Source organism: Pinus tabuliformis, chromosome 5_2, assembly GCF_031772625.1.
Source record: "Pinus tabuliformis cultivar Carrire ecotype Pingquan chromosome 5_2, CPIR1, whole genome shotgun sequence".
NCBI classification, from domain to species: domain Eukaryota; kingdom Viridiplantae; phylum Streptophyta; class Pinopsida; order Pinales; family Pinaceae; genus Pinus; species Pinus tabuliformis.
The window spans coordinates 1,040,235,194-1,040,249,137 of NC_142306.1; the positions used below are offsets into that span (position 1 = coordinate 1,040,235,194).

General features: G+C 35.2%; 1 protein-coding gene across 2 annotated transcripts; it reads left to right on the top strand.

Moving 5' to 3' along the window:
* The first annotated feature begins 374 nt into the window (after positions 1–374).
* On the top strand, positions 375–2,945 carry LOC149162785 (phenylcoumaran benzylic ether reductase PT1-like). 2 transcript variants are annotated; one of them, XM_089435788.1, is made up of 6 exons: positions 375–601; positions 728–927; positions 1,413–1,547; positions 1,706–1,949; positions 2,040–2,243; positions 2,447–2,945. In XM_089435788.1, the coding sequence occupies exons 1-6, from the start codon at positions 541–543 to the stop codon at positions 2,611–2,613; spliced, it is 1,011 nt and encodes a 336-aa protein (XP_089291914.1). In that variant the 5' UTR covers positions 375–540; the 3' UTR covers positions 2,614–2,945. The 2 variants fall into 2 exon arrangements, with proteins under 2 accessions (XP_089291914.1, XP_089291915.1); XM_089435789.1 differs by lacking the exon at positions 375–601 and having other exon boundaries at positions 619–927.
* The last annotated feature ends 10,999 nt before the right edge of the window (positions 2,946–13,944 follow it).

Sequence of the window (13,944 nt, forward strand, 5' to 3'; positions counted from 1 at the left end):
AATTATGAGGCAACCCATGATTGAGTGTATAAGATCCTCTTGGGGGTCAGCAAACAGGGGTAATTGATATGATAAATTTAGCTAACCAAGAAAATGTACTTTCTTGTTCACCGCCAATCATTAGAAAATTATTTAGAATCATTTACTGTCCTGTGACTTTCATCAATAACCAGAGTTTTAATATTGGTCGACTTGGGAAGAGAGATGGATTCCCTGTTACTCTTATCCAATCATTTTTGTCGTTTCTGTTAGTTCTTAACATTTATCTTGTTCGGTAGCTTGGACTCTGGCCACTTTATCCTTTATCTTGTTCGGTAGCTTGGACTCTGGCCACTTTATCTTTTATCCTTCATCATTGTCAATTATAGCGGGAAAATAAAGACCCTTTTGTTTTTATCATACTTTGATGTAATAGATTCCATTAAAGATTGACTGAATGCGGATTTGCATGGTTCAGATATGGTAGATGTAGGCACCCAAGTCAAATACAACGACAATGGTGATCTGTTCAGTGAATTGAGTTGCAGGATCAATCATTGAATGCATAGATTGGATTGCAGGAGCAATCACTCAAGTCACTTACATATATATATATATACTTGTTAATCTCTTCTTCCTGTCTATATATTCAATTCAGTGGATTGCTCATCTCTACTTATTCAATTCAGTGGATTGCTCATCTCTACTTGCAGTCTATATACTCAATTCAGTGGATTGATTTTAACAGGCTTGGGCAATATGGCAACAAGCGGCAGCAGGATTCTGATAATTGGAGCAACTGGTTACATAGGTCGTTATATTGCAAAAGCCAGCCTTGATTCTGGCCATCCCACCTTCCTTCTTGTGAGGAAGTTCACGTCTACTTCTAATCATGAGAAAGCCAAGCTTCTGGAATCTTTCAAGATCTCAGGTGCAAATATACTCTATGTAAGTGTTCTCTCTGCCTGAATTTCAGATTAAAAGTAAAGGTTCAGCATATGTAATTTTCTAGTGGTTTTCTCATTTGATCATTTTGGATGTAAAGTAATTTGTGATTGACATAAATCAGTTATATCATTGTTCCTTCATTTGGGTATTGCCAGTTTGATTGTATTCAGAGACCATGTGATGATCATGTGGGTATGATAGTGTGATTGTACAGAGAGAAGTTTAATGCTTTTGACAGTAGGTTGATGATATCCAAACTTAAATAGTATATGAAAGTGTAAAAGCATTGAAGTTCAGTGAGGAACTCTGGATTCATAGATACTCAAATTACTGTATTCAATGTTTAATGGAATAAGTGCAAACACATTGGGATGTTAGAGGTTTTTTAATCCTCCATGGTTAATAAAAACTTATTAAAGTGAAATATGAAGGTTTAATTTTTTTTTGTTTTGGGTGTGCTCATTAATCACTATTTCCATGTAAAGGGATCCTTGGAGGACCATGCAAGTCTTGTGGATGCAGTCAAGAAAGTGGATGTGGTTATCTCAGCTGTAGGGTGTTTCCAGCTGATGAGTCAGCTGAATATCATCAAGGCCATTAAAGAGGTTGGAACCATCAAGGTATTGTATCTATGGACGTGGTGGAGGTAGTATGTGAAGTTTTGTATGTATAGAGTAATACTGTTACTAAGGTTAGGATTTATCAAAAGATTCAATCAACTCTGTAGGTATTTATGAATGTTAATTTTCACAACTATTAATGGTGGTGATATTCGCAGAGGTTTTTGCCAGCGGAGTTTGGGTTTGAATACGACAAAATATATGATACAGAAATGCCTGCAACGACCATTGTTGAGGACACTGTAAAAATTCGTAGGGCCATTGAGGCAGAAGGCATTCCTCACACCTATGTAATCAGCAACTGTTTTGCATGGTATTTTGTGCCAAGTCTGGGGTACCTGGGGACTATTCCCCCACCTCCAAGGGATAAAATTGTGATATATGGCGATGGGAATTCCAAAGGTGTTCAGTATGAACCTTAATTTCTGCTCTAATTTTTACTTTACTCACTTCTGCTGCTGATTAAAATTATTGAATGAATATACAATGCAGCTTCATTTACAAAGGAGGAAGATGTTGGAACAATCACAATCAAGGCAGTGGATGACCCAAGAACTCTCAACAAGTCCCTGCATTTCATGTTTCCTGCCAACACTATGTCTGTAAATGAGCTTGTGGGTCTATGGGAGAAGATGATTGGCAAGACTCTGGAGAAAGTCTATGTACCAGAGGAAGGATTGAGGAGAGAAATTGCAGGTCAGGAAATTGAACCACTTTCCTTTTTTATCTGTCATTTGCAGTTTTGAAGTTGCATCCACTGTTGGTTATTGGCTTGCTTTGTGTATTGAATTTAGTTAGTTGAGATGAGTGAATGTTATTATGCTGATTATTGATCTGTTTAGAGTGAACCAGCAACTGACTGAGGTATTATGAAACGCTTTCTGTGGTGGGTGATGCAGAGGCACCATCCAAGGATGTTAAGTTTGACTTGGCGTGTTATCACTTTATTTTTATAAGAAGCGATCTGAGAAATATTGAAATCGGACCTCATGGTGTGGAGGCGAATCAGCTATACCCAGATGTGAAATACACTACAGCTGAAGAGTACCTTCGTCAGTATGTTTAGTAAATAAAAAATAAACATAATAATCACACTATGGAGGCATTACAAACAGTACCCTAGCCAGTGTGTTTAAAAGTTCATTGATTGTGATTGTAAGAGTTGTTAGGTAGAGCAACCAGAGGCACATTACTTATCGCAGTTAGACAAGCCCATTGGGAATTTTTATCCTGATTATCTACTGTATGTTTTGGTCAAAATAGTCTGACGTCTTTGGCCCTTTAAAGGCAGGTCAGCTGTTGTATTCCAGAAATGGGTGTGCTATTTTTAATAAATTAAAAATATGATTGGGAAAATAATGCAAAGTGGAAAAAGATGGGTATTTAAATTTAAAATAAGTTGGTAGCGTTGCTATAGAATTAGAGATCGATCAATATTTATGGTATAGGAAATAAAATAAATAAATATAGATAAATATTTAGCTCATAAGAGAAGTTTAATTAGTGATTAATGTGAAATATTGTGTAAATAATGAAATTTAAGGTTCAAATTTTTATGGGTAAAAAAAAATATAAAATATATATATATATTTAAAATTTCTGAGTTTTTGGTGGATTTTTGGACGGAATCTGGTGAAAAATTTTGGGGTCGGACCTTGATTTGTGTTGGTGAAAAAATTTGGGGTCGGACCTTGATTTGTGTTGTTTAAACTGGTTTTTTGATTGTATATATGGATTCAACACCCTCAAAAACCCTTCAGATACTATGTGCTTTCAATGAATCCCTGCTTCATTTTAGACAAATTAAATAGAAAAACTTGTAATTTCAATGAATCCATGTCTGATTCTAAACAAACTTTCCAAAAAATTGCACTTAAATATGCTCAAATTTAAAATTTCAATTTTTATAGATATATAAAAGATTATATAAATTTAAATGATAATATGTTAAATATTAATCAATTTCCCATTGTATCCCATTAAGAATTTTAATATTTACAAATTTATGTAACAAAAATTATCATGTGATTATGTTATTTTCACCCAAAAAATATTAACATACAAATTATCATGTTAATTAATTTTGATTTGAAATTATCATAAATGATATTATATTTTTTTAAATTAATAAATTACATTTAGATGACTCCAATTCACTTTACTATATATAAAAGCTTAATATTTAAATATAAAAAAAACTTGTATTTAAATTTAATTATATTTATCAATTATTTATAATATTTGAAATATATATATATATATATATTAAAATGAAAAAATTGTAATTTAAAGAAAAAAAATAGAAATATGTAAATTTAAGTTAATACATGCAAAAGGCCCAGTAAAATACTTTAAAAGAAGCCCAAAGCTCACTCTTTCCTCACACAATTTTGGCTCTATTCTTTAAAAGAAGTTCGGAGCTCACTCTTTCCTCACACAATTTTGGCTCTATTCTCTAGCTTGGGTTAAGGGAATTTGACATTTTAGTTTTCAAGTGAGCTTTAGTTACAATTAGGTCAATACCAAGTATGTTTATTTTAAGGGGTTGTTTATAGAATTTGTGTGGATGAATAAAAATGTTGGAATTTGGCAAAAACATTTTTAAAAACTCTAGTACTAGGAATGTTTGAGTAGTGTTTTTGATGGTGGAAATGAATTCAACACCATCAAAAACTTTTGGGGCACTCAAAATCTTGAAGTTTGATAGCTATAACCTAGATTTACAAAAACTAGGGCACCCAAAATCTTGAAATTTATTGTTGGCATAAGAGTGTTTTATCATGTTTTTGATGGTGGAAATGGATTGAACATCAATCTTGAAATTTATTGTTGGCATAAAAGTGTTTAATCGTGTTTTTGATGGTGGAAATGGATTGAACATCATCAAAAACCTTTGGGCACTCAAAATCTTGAAGTTTGATAGTTGTAATCTGTGTTTACAAAAATAGGGGGACCCAAAATCTTGTAACTTGGATTTACAAAGTCCGGGGCACTGTGATGTCCCCAGTAATTGTAAATATTTAATTACAACAGTTAAACAAACATGATATTACTATTTAAATTTATATATTTAATATTTTGATTAAGTTATGCATAAAGCAAATGTTTGGATGATAACAAATCTTGTAACTCTTACATGTCAGGTAGTTAGGATGGGAAGTTACCTATCCCTAACTGCTTCCTTGAAGATTTATTCTCCAAGAAGAGATCAAGAGGGTATTGGTACCTGAGATGAAGAAAGGAGAAATAAAGGAGAGTTTTTTGTGCTGATATGTCAAACGAGTCCAAAAGATAAGTTTGGTTAAGACCATATAGTTGTGACATGCTAAGACTATTAGTCTTACAGGAAAGCATCCTGCATGTGAGTAACAACTCGGGGGGAGACTTTGGCCTGAAAGTGAGTCTCATGGTTGGGAGGAAATTCGGCAACTTATAGTTGAACTTGATCCAAACAGACAACAATAATTTCTACAGAAACCAGATAAGTATTTACATCTTGGAACATGGAACATACTGTTGAAAATAAAGATTTGTATTCTGTTTGAAAGGAATAGATGTGCTATTTCAGTAAAGTCCAAAGATTATCATTAGAAGTATTTATTTGGAATGTTAACTATCTCGTAGGGATTAGCAAACTTTAAAGAAAACAACAGTGAGATCTATAAATGAGAGTATTAGCTTTCCTTTAGGAGGAGTCCATCTCCTAGGATTTATAATATACAAATCTTTAAGAACAGAAATTAGAAAGCAAGAAACTCTCAATAGATGATGAAACTGTTTAGAAACTTTCCAAGCAAAAGAGATTTCAGTTCTAGAAAGGAAAAGAACAATATTACTTATAGATATTCCAGATAAGATCATATATGTTGTAGGGTTTCCACACTTTTATACCCTTTAGCTAATAAATACAAGCGCGGCTTATTGAATTCATTCTAAGCTGAAAAATCGAAATGCTTTTACTTTAAGAAATAAGGGAAAACAAAAACTATTAAAATATACCAGAGTAAGTCTTCTCATTCGGAAATTAATAGAAATTTCGAAAAAACAGAACTTTAAACCAAATACGTATGGCACTGCTAGGTAAAAAGACTAACAAGACTATGCTGTAGGAAATATCAGAGAAACGTATAAAACGAATTTCATGTTGAGACGTGGGTAAAAACCCCAACTACATAACAATATGAATGCGAAATTGACAAATATAAATATATATTAATCTTGCGGAAAACACAATCCTTGAAAATGGTTAATTGGCTAATGTCCTCTTAATACCAAAGAAGGACAAGCCAACTCGGATAAAAACCTCATAGGACTTTGTAAAAATATAGACCTGTGCTGAGAAAGAAACCCGAATCCTTTCAAATACACATAAATAGGTAATATCAAACATGCAAGGCATAGATTTTCGACATAATAAAGTTCTGCCTTGAATTAGGGAAGTTGGATACAAAGTCACCCTTCCATAACTGTGATAAGTTAAAATACAACATAAATTACAAGGGAAACTAGAAACCCATCTCGGGATGCATACCCAGAACTTTAATTTAAGCAAAAATGACAGCTTTATGAATAGAACTAAGAAATATGTTGCCATGGGCATCTATACACTGAATTCAAAAAATGTTTAGGTCATAACTGACAAGCTCTACGAACAGTCCAAGGACTACACTATAAGCTGGCGTGATAAGCCAATAAACCCTTAAGACTCTGAACCTCTTCATTCCAAGAATTTCCAAGATAACCTTTCACATTACCCGGAGCTTGGACGGAGCATTGAGACTACAAACCCGCAGACTGGCACGAGGATGTAGGGTTTTGATCCCGAGTGATCATACTCCTGCGGTAATAAGCCCTTCGTCAAAACCTAACCAAAAGCCATGAGAGCAGTTAAATAAAATGGAAGATATAACAAATATCAACTGCAAAACGAAATTCCAAGTATAGATAGATAACCCAAATACCTGGCTGGTATGCTTTGACTGAGCAAAATTCCTTTGAGGCAGAAACGCCAGGACCGTCTTTGTGGATTGACCGCTTAGCAAGCAGCCACGGTGAAGCTACGACAAAGCAGGAAGAGCTTCATCAACATCATAAAGAGGTAAAAGCGAAATAGTATGAAACCCTGAAGCCATGACCCGGAACTAGGAAGTTCTGCCAAACAGATAAGGAAATGCCAAAATCGCCCAAGGATGCAATGGACAAAGGAATTAAGAAAATCACTCATCTTTGTCTGATAGAGTCAAGCCACAGAGGACCTTTGATGGGGTGACCTTCCCGAGAAAGTGTTGAACAACTGGAAGGAAACCAGAAGAGCCCAGAAGCCTGCTCCCGCCAACTCTTGGGGGAAATCCAAGACTCATTATGTCAGATTATAGTCTCATTAAACTTTATAATTATGCAAACCATTATTACCAACAAACGAAAAATTATTAAGATGTACCATTATGTATACTTTGCCTAACATTTGTAATAATCCATTAATTAATATATGGCAATGTAATAACCCAGCTATTAATACAATGCATATGTGTGAAATCAATTTTTTTTTTGTTTTTCTTACTATGGTAATTATTGTTCATAACTAGAGATGTGAAAAGTGGTATCAGAGCTCTCAGGTTGAAAAACTGAGACCTTTGGAACAAAGGAATAACAGTGTTTGTGATGTGCACAGAGAAAGAAATAGTGAAAGAGGGAAAAGAAATCAACATGAGGAGCACTGGACTTACACCACACAGACCTGTGATAGGAACGGGACCAACATCCTTTCGAGAAGCCAATCTTGAGGTATGGGTACAATTAGAAGAGGAGTCACGTAATGCCAATGCTACCATTTTCGAAACTATACAAGAATTAAAGGACGAAATGGCTAGGCTGTAGGTAGACAACGAAAGACTAATGCAAGGACAGACAGAATTAGCGGCAACCGATTCCCAGTCCTGAACATGGAAACATGACTAGAGAGCAGGAATTTAGAAATGAAAACTCAGAAACAGAAGGGGGCGAAGAGAATCGAGAGGAGGAATCTGATAATGTATCAGAACACAAAAAGAAAAAACAAAAGAAAATTGAGTTGCAAGGTGAGTTTCAAAAGATCAAACCTCCCCTCTTTGATGGTGAACAGGAGGAAGTTGTTGAAGCCTGGCTTATCAACATGAATAAGTATTTCTAGTTGTATGAATATGATCATAATCTAAAGGCTCGCTTAGCCATTTATCAGTTGCAAGGAAAGGCCACCTTGTGGTGGGAGGAGGTGAAGACGGTGTGAGGAGTTAGTGAGCAGAACGTAACTTGGGAAAAGTTTCAAAGGTATTTTAAGGAAAAATACTTAACTAAAAGATTTTACGATGAGAAGGCGAAAGAGTTTCATGACCTTCAATTGGGTCAATTTTCCATAGACGAATTCATAATAAAATTTACATCCTTGCTGCGATATGTTCCTTACATATGGGAAGAGAAAGCAAAGGTGCAAATATTTATTAGCAGTTTTCCGTTATTCATGAAGGAACGTCTCAAATTTGACAATCCGAAGACCATGGATGAGGTTATATGAAAGGCTCATATATGTTATCAGCAAAACAGACCAAAGGGTGATGGAGGAAAGAGGTGGTCTGATAAAAAGGGAATTAAGTTTGCCTCTAGCAACAAAGGAAATAAGACTTTTGTCAACAAAGGACCCCATAAAGGTCAATTAAATAGAAATATGAATAGAAACCAACCCAGATTCAAATTTCCAAGTGAGTCCAAAACAAATGAACAATCTAGAAAAACAGAAGTGGGGATAGTGGCTAGACCCCCAGTACAATGCTGGGGATGTGGAGGACCACATTATGATAAAAATTGTCCATATCGCAAGGGAACAAATCAAGTGGCGCAGATTCAAGAAGCGTTAATTGTGGGAGAAGTAGCAAGGAGTATTCCTAAAACCAATGTTTCCCTCGAAGATCATTAGGCGGAATACCAACCAACAACGGTGGAATTTGAAGGTAAGATATTCTACCAAACTATATCTATTTTAATTGATCCAGGAGCTACTTTGAGTTATATAAGTCCGAAAGTGGTTGAGTAATGTCATTTACAATATGTTAAATTTAAAAACCCTTGGCTAGTACAACTCGCCACAGGGGCAAAAAGAAGGGTGTTGGCTAAAGTCAACAATTTCCCTCTGAAACTGGCAGGTCAGTCTATTATGGAAAATCTGAATGTCTTACCATTAGGGTCATATGATGTCCTAATAGGTATGGATTGGCTGGAGAAGCATTGGTCCCTCATTAATTGTAAAGACAAAACTATTAATTACATGGATGAAGAGGGTAGGAGACAAGAAATTTAGGGTATACGAAGACCCCTGAAAATAAGACCGGTAACAACCTCTCAATTAGCGAAATGTATTCGAAAGGGATGTCAGATTTATGCCATACAGGTGGGGTATATCAATTCAACAGAAAAATCTGGTACTTTAGAAAATATACCAATAGTACAGGATTTTCCAGACGTGTTTCCCAAGGAGATTCCAGGACTGCCTCCAAAGAGGAATATAGACTTCACTATTGAGTTGATCCTTGGAGCTGCCTTGGTATCCCAAGCCCCTTATTGCATGAGCGTACCAAAACTGACTGAATTGAAAATGCATTTACAAGAACTTCTTGATAAAAAATATATATGCCCAAGTGTCTCATCTTGGGGAGCCCTTGTACTCTTCATCAAGAAGAAAGATGGAACCTTACAAATTTGCATGGATTATCGATAGCTAAACAAGTTGACAGTTAAGAATAAATACCATTTGCCTCGTATTGATGAATTGTTTAACCAAGTAAAAGGAGCGACTGTATTTTCAAAGTTTGATCTTCGCTCAGGGTAACATCAAATTAGAATAAAGGAAGAAGATATAGCCAAAACAACCTTTAGAACTCACTATGGGCATTACAAGTTCATTGTGTTACCGTTTGGGTTAACTAACACTCCCGCGACTTTTATGTGTCTAATGAACAACATTTTTCATCAATATTTGGATAAGTTTGTACTAATCTTTATTGATGATATATTGATTTATTCCCGGAATATAGAGGAGCATAAGGAACACCTACGAATTGTCCTACAAACCCTAAGGGAGCATCAGTTGTACGCCAAGTACAGCAAATGTGATTTATTTAAAGAAAAAATTCAATATTTGGGACACATCATTACCAAGGATGGGATAGATGTGGACCCGAAGAAAATAAAAACCATCATGGAATGGCTTGTACCAAAGAATGTAGTTGATATAAGATCATTCATGGGTCTGGCTGGGTACTATAGGAGGTTTGTTGAAGGATTTTCCAGGGTGGCATACCCCATTACCTCTTTGCAAAAGAAAGGGAAAACCTTCACTTGGACCACGGACTGTCAAAAAAGTTTTGACCAGCTGAAGCACTTACTTACCACGTATTCTAAGTATTGCATACCCAAATAAAGAATACATTGTTTGTACAGATGCCAACAAGGAAGGAGTTGGAGACGTGCTAATGCAATAAGGCATAGTTATTTCTTATGAGTCTCAGAAACTTAAGGAGCATGAACAAAATTATTTGGCTTATGATATGGAGCTGATGGAAGTAATCCATGCATTAAAAATGTGGCATCATTATTTGTTGGGTAAGAAGTTTTTATTAACGACAGATCATCATAGTTTAACTAATTGTTTCAAGCAGCTTACTATGAATGCTAGGCAAGCCTATTGGATCAATTTTCTGAGTAATTTGACTTTGACATCAAACACTTAAAAGGAAAAGAAAATTGAGTCGCAGATGCCTTAAGTCAGAAAGTAAACTACATTTATGAACTCTCTTTTAGTGAGGTACATACCAATTTTAAAGAACAGATTAAAGGAGTAGCAATACAAGATCCTAAATACAAGATGTTATGGCAGCAAGCTAAAAATCCAAACAACAGCTGGGATATGAGGCAAACCAAGAAGGTATGTTGATTTACAAAGGAAGAATGTATGTACCAAACCAGAAAGATATTAAACAATTAATTTTAGACGAATACCATAAAATTCCTTATGCAGGCCATCCCGGATATCAAAAATTAATCACTACACTCAGAAAATAATATTTCTGGCCCGGTATGAAGAAAGAGGTGGTTGAATATTTGGCTCGTTGTTTGGAGTGTCAACAAGTGAAAGCAGAACACCAGCACCCAGCTGGACTACTCCACCCATTGCCTATACCAGAATGGAAATGGGAAACTATTTCCATTGATTTTATTACAGGACTACCTAAGTCTAAAAAGTAGAATGACTCAATAATGGTGGTGGTAGATAAGTTGAGCAAGTCTGCTCACTTCATACTAGTACAGTCTACTTTTAAGGTTGTTCAAATTGCTAACATATTCATGCAAAATATTTTTAGACTACACGGAATACCAAGGGTTATAATTTCCGACCGTGATGTAAAATTCACATCAGCTTTTTGGAAAGCCTTATTTGGAGGTTTAGGCACACAACTGCATTTTAGCACTGCCTATCACCCTCAAACAGATGGCCAAACTGAGCGGGTGAATCAGATAGTAGAAGACATGTTGCAGACTTATGTAATGCAACAACCTTCTAAATGGGAGGATTATATACATTTGGTGGAGTTTGCTTACAATAATAGTTACCATACATCCTTGCAAATGAGTCCATTTGAAGTATTATACGAATGCAAGTGTAGGACACCCTCAAGTTGGGGCGGTCCGGAGGATAAATTAATGTTGGGTCCTGACATGTTAAAAGAGATGGAAGATATGGTTAAAAAGGTGCGCTCCAATTTAAAGACTTCTCGGGATCGATAGAAAAATTTTACTGACCGAAAGAGAAGTTTTTAGGAGTTTCAAGTCGAAGATCATGTTTACGTTCATGTACAAGCTAAGAAGAGTACTCTGCATTGGGATGGGTGTGCTAAATTAGCACCCCGATTTTTCGGTCCTTTCCAAATCCTAGCCTGAATTGGACCTGTGGCTTATCAGCTTGCTTTGCCTAGCCACATACGTGTGCATAATGTTTTTCATGTTCTATGTTAAAAAAATATATTTATGATCCCAACCATATAATCAATTGGTAGGATATACAGGTAAGTAGATTATGTGTAAAGGACATAAAGAATTATAAATAATTGCCATGATAGACTACCAAAGAAAAGGGCTGACTAAATTTATTTTATCATGTGTAGGTCGAACCGGAAGGAGAGTTCTTGGTTGAACCCCTGGGTATACTCGATCAGAGAGAAGTAATGTTGCGGAGACGAGTTATCACCCAAGTTAAAGTGCAATGGAAGAACTTTGGGCCAAAGGAAGCCACCTAGGAGGATGAACATGTCATGAAGGAGACTTTTCCAAATCTATTTACAGTAGAGAAAGATCGAGACGATGTTTAATCTTTGGGGGCGAAGACGTGATGTCCCCAGTAATTGTAAATATTTAATTACTACAGTTAAACAAATTGGATATTACTATTTAAATTTATATATTTAATATTTTGATTAAGTTATGCATAAAGAAAATGTTTGGATGATAACAAATCTTGTAACTCTCACATGTCAGGTAGTTAGGATAGGCAGTTACCTATCCCTAACTACTTCCTTGAAGATTTATTCTCAAGGAAGAGATCAAGAGGGTATTGGTACCTGAGATGAAGAAAGGAGAAATAAAGGAGAGGTTTCCGTGTTGATATGTCAGACGGGTCCAAAAGCTAAGTCTGGTTAAGACCAGATAGTTGTGACATGTTAAGATTGTTAGTCTTACAGGAAAGAATCCTGCATGTGAGTAACAGCTCGGGGGAGACTTTGGCCTGAAAGCGAGTCTCATGGTTGGGAGGAAATTTGGCAACTTATAGTTGAACTTGATCCAAACAGACAATAATAATTACTACAGAAACAAGATAAGTATTTACATCTTGGAACGTGGAACATACCCTTGAAAATAAATATTTGCATTCTGTTTGAAAGGAATAGATGTGTTATTTCAGTAAAGTCCAAATATTATCATTAGAAGTATTTATTTGGCATGTTAGCTATCTGGCAGGGATTAGCAAACTTTAAAGAAAACAACAGTAAGATATGTAAATGAGAGTATTAGCTTTCCTTTAGGAGGAGTCCATATCCTAGGATTTATAATATACAAATCTTTAAGAATAGAAATTAGAAAGCAAGAAAATCTCAGTAAATGATGAAACTATTTAGAAACTTTCCAAGAAAAAGAGATTTCATTTCTGGAAAGAAAAAGAACAGTATTATTTACAAGCATTCTAGAGAAGGAAATAATTGTTCTAGGGTTTCCACACTTTTATACCCTTTAGCTAATAAATACAAGCACAAACAGTAGATTAAATTCTAAGGCCAATCAGGCTTATTGAATTCATTCTAAGCTAAAAAATTGAAATTCATTTACCTTAAGAAATAGGGGAAAACATAAACTATTAAAATATACCAGATTAAGTCTTGTCATTCGGAAATTAATAGAAATTTCGAAAAAACAGAACTTTAAACCAAATATGTATGGAACTGTTAGGTAAAAAGACTAACAAGACTATGTTGTAGGAAATATCAGAGAAACGTATAAAACGAATTTCATGTTGAGACGTGGGTAAAAAACCCAACTGCATAAAAATATGAATGCGAAATTGAAAAATATAAATACATATTAATCTTGTGGAAAACACAATCCTTGAAAATGGTGAATTGGCTAATGTCCTCTTAATACCAAAGAAGGAAAAGCCAACTTGGATAAAAAAACTGATAGGACTCTATAAAAATATAGACATGTGTTGAGAAAGAAACATGAATCTTTTCAAATATGCATAAATAGGTAATTGTCAAACATGCAAGGCACAAAGTTTCGGCATAATAAAGTTCTGTCTTGAATAAGGGAAGATGGATACAAAGTCACCCTTCCATAACTGCCATAAGTTAAAATACAACATAACTTACAAGGGAAACTAGCAACCCATCTTGGGATGCATACCCAAAACTTTAATTTAAACAAAAACAATAGCTTTATGAACAGAACTAAGAAATACGTTGCCCTGGGAATCTACACACTGAATTCAGAAAATGTTTAGGTCATAACTGACAAGCTCTACAAACAATCCAAGGACTACACTATAAGCTGGCATGATAAGCCAACAAACCCTTAAGACTCTCAACCTCTTCATTCCAATAAATTCCAAGACAACCTTTCACATTACTCGGAGCTTGGATGGAGCATTGAGACTACAGACACACGGACTGGCATGAGGATGTAGGGTTTTGATCTTGAGTGATCATTACTCCTGTCGTAAGAAGCCCTCCAGTGAAACCTAACCAAAAACCGTGAGATAAGTTAAATAAAATGGAAGATATAACAAATATCAACTGCAAAATGAAATTCCAAGTATAGATAG